The sequence below is a fragment of the Ostrinia furnacalis genome, unplaced genomic scaffold (assembly GCF_004193835.3).
Source record: "Ostrinia furnacalis isolate ACB-3 unplaced genomic scaffold, ASM419383v2 OfSCF2396, whole genome shotgun sequence".
NCBI lineage: Eukaryota > Metazoa > Arthropoda > Insecta > Lepidoptera > Crambidae > Ostrinia > Ostrinia furnacalis.
Window position 1 is genome coordinate 227,838 of NW_021132635.1, and position 9,989 is coordinate 237,826.

A 9,989-nucleotide genomic window follows, 5' to 3' on the forward strand; every position below is an offset into this window, starting at 1 on the left:
TCAAGTTAGAAACTATCTTGTACGAAACGAAAAATAAGTAAACGTTCACTTACTCGTACATTCGATTACCTGAAATACTTTAAAATAAAAGTCAAACTTCCACACGAAATAGATAAAAAAACACTTTTAGTGTGACTTTTACGCGATTTTTTGCGATTAAAACTATAAAAATAGTGGATTACTAATGTTTGGCCAAAAATCGTTTCCCAAATTATCACATCGCAAACAACGTTTCGCAAATTTTCATTTGGCAAATTCTCATTTGGCAAAGCAACTTATTGGAAACTTTTAATTCGCAAATGTTTTTTTTTGGCATATTATTGTTTAGCAAATTATTGTTTGGCAAAGTATGGTTTGCCAAATGTTTCATTAGGCAAAAATATTTCACGATAAACTATTTACAAAATAATTTGATTGGTGCATAGAATGGTATACAAATTAGCTTATGGTTATTATTTTGTTTAGTGGGGAGTTAATATAAAATTTGTTCTACATTAATTTCCTTATTTCATTCTTTGTATCGAAATTTCCAAATGATTCATTAATAATAGAGGTGATTCTAGCGCTCGGCGGCCGCTGCCGCGGCACGCTTCGCTCGCCTTCGCGCATTAAGGGTCACTGTTCTAACCTAACCTAACCTACTATTTTCTGCAATACCTACTTTTTGCAACCATACTATTTTCTGCAATGTTTTACATAAAATTATTGTGAAAACCATGATCATGTGCCTTATGCTTTGATTTGTGGGTAACGGTGGGTAAGTATGTGAAGTGTCAATTTGACCAAACAAATTATTTGGGATATAATATTTGCAACATAAAACATTTGCTATATAAACATTTGCCAAGTAAAATTTGGCCAAATGATAATTTCACCAAATGAATCAGTTGCGAAAAGTACAGTTGCTAAAAGTTCATTTGGGAAATGAAACTTTGGCGATAAGTTGTTTGCGAAGTGAAATTTGGCGAAAAGTAATTTGGCCAAACGGAAGGATACCAAAAATAGTATCTTGCTTTCTTTTCTGAATTTAATAAGTATGATTTTTCAAAGAACCATAACATCTAAATAGTCTAATAGAGGAGCTGCTCCTCTATTATATGATTTAGATGTTATGGGCTTAGGGCAATGCTACATTGCCCTAAGCCCTAACATAAATCATAAAAAGCTTGTTATTCTGTTTTAAAAAGCTTTTTAGGAACTTTCATAACACACCGTCGTGTCTAATATACAGTTATTCTATAATAAAAACTTCGATTTCACGATAGCTAAATACGATAGCTATCTCCACGGTCGAGCACTTGCTCTAACAGAACTTACTTTATGTAGCGCTAACAATTTCATGGTAAGCTGCTCTTTAAAATTACCGACCAGTTGCAATAACTGTCAAAATATGCCTTATTAGATGTGGAGCTGTCACTGTCATTCGAAATTTGAGTAATGATTTTGTTGGCGATGGTACAGCGAAATGTAAACGGTCAAGGATATATTTTGTTCAGGTATTTTTCTATCACTCACCCATGGGCCATCGAAGATTCGCGCTATCGCTATCGTATTTGCGTATACTTTGGTGCTTTTATATACTCCAGTTCCCAAGAGACAGGTGTAAGCTAGTTTGGGGACCATTTGCATTATTTATTTGTTATTTTCGAAGTCCCAAGACTTCGCTCCGCTGCACTGTCAAATCAATGTCGCCCGAAAGTTATGGCGATGCGTGTGGCCCAGGCTTAGTATCGTTTTTATTTATAGGTACTTCGATGAAAATATTCAGAAGCATTAATGAGACATTTTCATGAAATTAATAACTTTACAATTCGACAATTCTGAACACCGCCCAGTTTGTGATTATTTATTGTATCAAAAACTCATTATAATATAAATCTAACAGTTAAATTATGCAGTCCAAAACATGGAAGTTGTTTCACTGATGTCTATTTTATTTTTATCAGTGTGAAAGTGTTTATGTTGTCAACTTAATTAACTTACTAACTACATAAATGTTTAGTTAATTAACAAGTTATAATCAATATCAAGTGATACGAAATAGTCTGGTACTGATTGCGATCGATATCAAAGAGTATAAAGCAAGAATATAATATTAGTCAAACGATAAAATACGTTACTCAATAACACTTACTTGAGACTCTTGAACTGTTGGCTAATACATGCAACAAATAATAGTAAAGTATACGTGGTAGGTCAAAGTATTATCTTGAAAAATAGGTAATATAAAAGAAAACGTGAGTAATTTTGTAGTTACTTCAGTTTTAAAAGCACGCTATTCTGTTAAAACTCCAAAACATTTTGAAACCCTAATAAAAAAACTGAAATAGAACAATACCACAAAGTTACCGATTTTACACCTTAGTAATCAGTGAAATTCAGCCAATAATAGTGGAATTGTATCAGAAGAATTTAAGAGATTTACACTGGGTTGCACTATCTTACTTTAACTTAAACAAAAGCCAACAATCTGTCAAACTCTATACAAAAAGGACCGGTTATCGTTATAGTCACGGTCAAAGTTAGGTGGTGCAACTCTCTTTTTAGTTTTTGAAAGGCAGTAGATGAGTAAAGAAGAAGAAGAATTAATTTAAAAGATAAATCTTCTTTAAAAATGCGGCTATTATCGAAATCAATGTCAATGTATGCACTTATGTATTAAATATGTATAATAATACCTGATCACACTAGCTGGAACAGTTTTGGAGTATTTTAGTCTGGCTGAAGCCGACCTCGACGGTCTTCGAGGGCAGGTCGCCATATTGTTTTACACTTTTAACTTCACTCGATTGTCAGTCGTTACACCACACTTGTCACATGAAGTTTTTATAGCTGTTCGATATCTTTGAGATTTTTAAACTTTGATTATAATTAATTATGGGATACACACATTACTTTTATTTAAATAACATATAAATATAATGTGGCTTTCTCTATGTGCCTTTAAAAGTATATCAACACGATTAATGCAGAAAGAATTTTGGCAATTTGGCCATAGAAATGTAAATAAATAAGAAGAATTTTTATATTTCTTTCCAGGTTTAGTCGTTGCTATGTACGCAGCTATGTACCTTACTGCACACACAGAAAAGTTAATTCTAATCTCAAACTATATCCCCAGTAGTAGACAGAATCTATAAGATTAATTAATCCAACACACGCCTTACTATTTCCCACTAGAAAATAATTGTTAAATCGTTAAATTAAGTTAATTCCTGCCATTAATATTCATTGGCGCTGAAAAACCGTGATTCAATTAAGATATTCTCACAAATCAGTGAAACCAGGCTGGCCGAAATGTAGCTCTCTCGACATAGCAGTTTTTGCTCCCTGACAGCTAAGCTACGAGTAAATCTGTGGTATGCGCATACGCACGCGATCCGTATATCATCCGCGTTAACGTCTCATGCTTTGGTGGTGTTACAGATAAGATAAAAGTATGTTCATACGGTGTCATATACTCTTTGAAACTGTTTATTAAGTTTTTTTTGCTGATTTACGGTGATTTTTCCTACGAATTTAAATTATACTCGCTTCCTGAAGTTTATTTAAGAAACAAACAACGTACATTTTCAGACTAGTAATATATTTTCATAAAATGATGCAATGCTTGTGGATACATAGGTATATGATAAAGTACGTACCTATTTATCGTAATATAATGACAATCAAGATTTTTCGGTTAGGTATATCATCTATTATTATAAGTAATAAATAAATTATGTACTTATTATTTCAAGAAAGATTTCTTTTTGGAGAATAAAAAATACTCCATTTGGCTGTTTTTAGTAAGAATACTGATGTTTATTAAGTGTTAATTAAGTGAATGTATTAATCAGAATAAAATGTTTTTTTGTCTCAAGGTTGCACATACATATCATCCTTTGAAGATAGTGCTGTTATTCGTTCGTTTCAGCCAAATTACTATTGTTATTATTTTATCTATATTAAATAATTTATTTTAAATAGTAATATTTTTAATTATACGCATTTAATTCATTACAAAAACAGACCAATATAAACAAAATATAATATTTTTTAACACTACATATATGTATTTATTTTGTGCGTCATCCAACCCTCAACTTCTAGCGTAGTCAAATAAATCAACGCCAGAGATTTCAATTACTCCAGTCAGATAACAAAAAACAAACGCAACATTTTTCTCTCGGCAAATACCCGAATTAATTCATACGTTTCACTTTCTTCAAAATGTTGAGTTAAAAAGTATCTTATGGTAATACGGCCCACTTTTTCAGCTTCACAATTTGTCGCGCTTCAGTTAACCATTTAGCATTCGTAAATTGTATGAGAAAAAGTATCTTCTAAGGCTGGGTTGCACCATCTTACTTTAACTTTGACAAACGTCAAAAATCTGTCAAACTCCATACAAAAGGCACCGGTTATCGTCAAAGTTACCGTTAAAGTCAGATGGTGCAACTCAGTCTAACTAAAACGTTGTTTAGTTTAGTCAAGCTTATTAAACTAACATTTTTACAAAAAGATAGATGTGGGTTATAAAATTGAAATGATTGGAGTATAATATTAATTGCGTCGATAAAACTGTCTTCGCTTAGTACGCAATTAGCACAGTTTGTACAATGAAGTGATTGTTGCAATTTTAAACTAACGTGCTGATAGAAAGCTGCTCCGTTTTCCGGGTAGCGCTGACTGTATTTAGCTTGATTTGCCGCATACAGACTGAAATACAATGCCAACTAATAGCTCTAGTACTCTTAAGAGCGTTTACACGAAGCGCGGCGTTTCAAGGGGCATCATTGGAAATTATTCGCGCGCGGCGTTTTTTAATAGTTTTCAAATGTTTATAGCAAAACAATAACAATGAATTATATATCGTTTCAAAGTAAATATTTTAAAGAAGATGTTATTTTATTATATTAAGCTATTTTTATGTTGAATTAAAGACGAATAATGGTGTAAAAATCACTTTGATTTTTGGGTATTTCACGTTCTTTGAATTTGTGATTTCTTATTGTAAAATGCTTAAATCTAAGAATTTTCTCAACTAACTATTTGCCTAAGGACCTATAGGAAATAAATGTTTGTTATATCGTTTACACAGAATTTTTATAAAAATTTCAGCTTGCAAACTGACGCTAAAGTGGAAATTTGAAAACCTGTGTGAACTTATCTTGATAGAATTCTTAAATACTATACTAATCGAAATATTTTCTCAACTAACTATTTAGACGACGAAATCGCCTAATTATTTATGCCTATAACATATTTGTAATGTAACTGGTTAATGATTGTAACGGGTTGAAAAAGTACTGTTTTTGCGCCAAACGGCGTAAACGCTCTTAACTCGTTCGGTGGCTAAAGTATGGAAACTGCACGGGAGGGGTGACATTGACATTTCGCTGATGTTTGACGTCTCAAAAATACCGTCCCATACCTCAAGAACTGACTAAAAGAAGATCTAGACCTCTATAGGTCTAGATCTAACTCAGTCACCAATGAATTCACCGATGAGATTCGACCCCGCAGCTATCTGCGGGGTCGAATCTCATTGGTGGCGAACGTTCGTGAGACAATAGGGATGTTTCCTGGGTCAAAAAACAAGAGTTTTAATTAGTCTCAGTTAACTTATCAAAAAATACTCTACACGTATTTTTCACTTTTTCTAACTAATGAAAATTTAAAGAGATAAAGCGCGCCAAAGTTCATAAGAAGAGGCCCGTGACGTCAATGCGTGCATAAAAGTGCCGCACGTTGTGACGTCGTGCGGAACTTCAACGCACCATAACTATGTAATTATTTGTTAGATTGACAAATAAAAATATATGTGTCCAATATTTTTTGATAAACATGACGGACTAAAAAATTTTTTTTAGGTAACTAGCCTATTATAGTAGGTATATTTATAATAGACATGTTGACACCACCAATCAATTGACGTACTTTTTAAAACTGTCAAAACGAAACTCTCCCATAGATTTTGTATGGCACAACAAGCAAGTGACGTCACTATTTTGTCAACTGAAATAAACTACTTTTTTCACAATCTTAATGCGACCCAAAATCGTTATTTATTACAGGTAGGTAATTTAAAATTAATTAAGTTTTTAAGACCAGAATGAAGTGTCTTTTTAGAAAAGTTGTGATTTCAAATTATTGGAGAATGGTGTCAAATTGTCTATTAACCTAACTATCATTTGTGGTATATATTTATAATTAAATCTATCTATTATATGTTTATCTGTTAGCGTTTAGTTGTACAAGCTCTGTCTAGTTTGAGACTGAGTTACTAATACGATAGTTAGACCATTTATTTATTTGTAGCGATAATTAACCTGGTAGTTCCCTCTTCTTCTTTTAAAACTTACTTCTCTCATCGCTTCTACTGTTTCTTGGGTCCTTTTTTGTATAATGCTCTTCACCATAATTTAGATCTCCACTCCTTGCCCAAATTTCATTGTAAGTACAAGGTCTCAAATTACTTGCAATCCTTGACGTATACTGAAACGGAAAACCTGCTTCAACCAATTAGGTAACTTTAATACGGGCAGATGGTTCATTACTAACACACACGCAAACTCACTCACATACACCTACACTCACATACACTCACACTTACATACACCTACACTCACATACACTCTCACTCTCATTACACTCACTCTCACATCACTTACACTTCACCTTTTACACACTCTCTTTCAATACTCGTCTAGTTTTTGTCTAGTTTTAAAATAACTTTAATAAATTCTATGTGCTCCGGCCATTATCGAGAGAGGAGAGTACTGGCGCTNGGCCATTATCGAGGGAGGAGAGTACTGGCGCTCTGTAGTACAGGCTTCTCGCCTAGTTCAGACTCCAGTTCTCTCACAATCTTACCCTGTTCAATTAGTACATAGCAATTTGTATTTCACTGTATTATTGGATTGTGAAAGAAAGAAATAAATGCTTTTTATTATTATTATCTATATTTTCTTCTTAAAGATTCTCGGAACTGGTTGTTCCGGTATTGCAAGAGAACCTCACGGGTTGTTATTATTATGTTCTTTATTAACTTTGGTTCTTAATGATGTGACGTGAGGTGCCAAACTGCGGAAAATGACGGAGAAAATACATGATTTAGCATAAATTTAATATTAACTACTTATTTACCTCTCAGTGTCTTGAGGCAACTTAAAAAAGTACATTCTGTGTTTTTATTATTATTTAGGCAGTTAAATACTGCACAGTATTTAGTACACCATTTTCTTTATTTTCTTCCATCATACACAAGAATACGCGTGCGTGAGTCAATGTTCGCTCGTATGTGAGGCCTTGTTGAATGGTATCCTGTAGGTGGGCCATCGTGCGTGTTTTGTTTTCGATGTAAACTCGCGGAGATGAACAGGCCTAGTACAGGCTAGCGTCCACATGTCGGTATTGTACGCATCGGACGTATCGCACGCAACAGATCGACGCCATGCTCGACCGGTACAGTAGCTGGTAATAAGGACACGTTACCCACTAAGGTGGGTACTCATCTAGCCGTGTAGCATGTAATGTGTCAGATGCTGCGTTTACACTGCGCGGAAATTAGCCAAGTCAAGTCAAAAAAACAGTGGGGTGGGGATGACAAATGAATGAATTTCATCCCCACTCCTCTGTTTTTTTGACTTGACTCTGCTAATTTCCGCATAGTGTAAATCCGCCAAGATACTGTATCAAGCGAGTACATAGGCACGATGCTCGCGCGTGGTTCGCAGGGAGATCGCAGCGACCCGCCGAGTGGCGGTATCACTGCGAACACGAAGGCGGCTCGCAGTAGGAATCAGAAGCTCGCAGTTAGATACGCGATAACCGTGGACGGACATCGGTGACCGACGTCAGCGGCGCGCACGATTACACACTAGTTCTATGTAATCATCTGCCGCTGACGACGGCGGCGTTGCAGTGCGGTGCTTCATAGATCATTGTGTTTATTCGTACGCTCGACCGATGTACGCGACCGACGCGTCTGTCGTCAGCGTAGGAGGAAATCAAGCCTTATGATTACATCAGTGTTGTAACATGTTGTTGCAGCGTGGAGGCGTGGGCGCTGGCGGCGGCGCCGGCGTGGCGCTGGGAGGCCTGGGGCGGCGGCGCCGAGCCCGACGACGCCGAGCCCGAGCACCTCAGCTGGCCCGAGCCCGGGGACGAGGTCGGTGCCTTAGCATCCTTATAGTAAAAAATGTTTTATTTGACGAAACAGAGCGACATCACATTTACATTGTTATGTATGTATAGTTATGCACCTATGTAGTTAGGCTCGCAGCTACGCCGCTGGGCGCTAATAAATCAGTTTACGTTCAACCGCTGTCTTATTGCTACGTACCTATCACTGGCGACGGGCTGATAAAATTAACCACGCGTGTGTAATATCTTACCGGATAAAAATGCCTATCGGTAGTATTGAACCGTATAACTTTTCGAATAATAACTGGGATGCGTATGTACGCCGGGTGAAGCAGTTTATAGCACTAAATAACATCGCCGACACATTGCACGTGGCCACGTTAGTAACCATTGTAGGCGCAGAGTGTTACGAATTAATGTGCGACTTGTGTTCCCCGAATAACCCGGAATCAAAATCATTTGAGGATCTANATTAATTTACGCAACTCACGCTAAACTATCGAAGTGAGAGAGAAATTGAGATATACTACGTGAAATGGCTACAATAATTACCTCGTTTAGTTTAATACGCGGCTTGCAATAGTTTATCACTCAACAATATTTATAACTCTATTACGTTAAATGTATGTCAGTTATTAATTATAAGGAAATCGGGCCTTCAATAGACGAAGTTTGGTTTGAATTATGTATCACTTGCTAGCTGTGCCCGCGACTTTGTACGTGTGGAGACAGTTTCACTATTTATGACCGTTTTTGCAAGAGATTTCATCGATACTCGGCAGCTATTGCTCGTAGTGTGATCACTACATAGTATAAAACAAAGTTGCTTTCCGCTGTCTCTTTATATGCTTAGATCTTTAAAACTACGTAACGGATTTTGATACGGTTTTTTTAATAGATGAAATGATTCATGAGGAAGGTTCATATGTATACTTAGCACCCGTGCAAAGCCGGGGCGGGTCGCTAGTGCTATATGTATAATTTAAAATCTTCCTCGATAAATGGACTATACAACACAAACGTATTTTTTCAAGTTAGGCCAGTACTTCCTGAGATTAGCGGGTCCAAACAAACAAACTCTTAGGGTAGGTTGCACCATCTTACTTTAACAAGGACTCCAACAAACGTCAAAAATCTATCAAACTCCATTCAAAAACACCGGTTGTAGTCGAAGTTATTTAGGTCAAAGTTAGGTGGTGCAACTCAGCCTTAATTTTTTTATGTGATAGGTGGCAGGCTAGCAGACGGATCAACTGTACAATATATTTGTATCTATACCATAAAGTTAATAAAGTTAATACCTAACGGAATAGAGCAACAAAGAACTGAGCGAGTGAGATGTCACTAGCAGCAACACTGTATGATAAAAAGAGTTACGTCAAACATAACCGTTTTTTGCAACTATTTGACAGATCAGAGGTTCAGAGGTACTTAGTGGCATGCTAAAAATTTTAACTCTGAGATATTTTCAGATTTTACTTGAGTGACATCGTGGATGTTTAAGAGAAATAGTGCTTAAAAAACGTGGTGACTGGTTCAGTGATTGATTTATTGCACAAATGTATCCAGTGTCATCCAAAATCGGTTTCGTTTGACAGCTCGTGGTAGTTGCTCTATTCTGAAAGAATAATAACTTTATGATCTATATCCTATCTACAGAGTTACGAATGATGACGACCATGTCACATATAAATGACCTGCATAAACCCGCATCAAAAGGTGCACAGAAACTGCATTGTTCATTGTGTCGCCATGGAAACACCATTGTTGTAATGCACTTGACCCAGTATTGATTTTGCATGGTGTCAGCGTGATCATACAATGTCATACACGCATCACAATGAGTCTGATTTATTGTG

General features: G+C 35.9%; 1 protein-coding gene across 1 annotated transcript in view; it reads right to left on the reverse strand.

Moving 5' to 3' along the window:
• The window catches only part of f (espin protein forked), an 81,942-nt gene extending 79,104 nt beyond the window's left edge, over nt 1-2,838 (reverse strand). Inside the window, exon 1 of the mRNA XM_028308237.1 lies at nt 2,679-2,838. Coding sequence (XP_028164038.1) covers nt 2,679-2,761 — 83 coding nt within the window. The 5' untranslated portion in view covers nt 2,762-2,838. The remainder of the gene's footprint in view (nt 1-2,678) is intronic.
• Nucleotides 2,839-9,989: the final 7,151 nt, after the last annotated feature.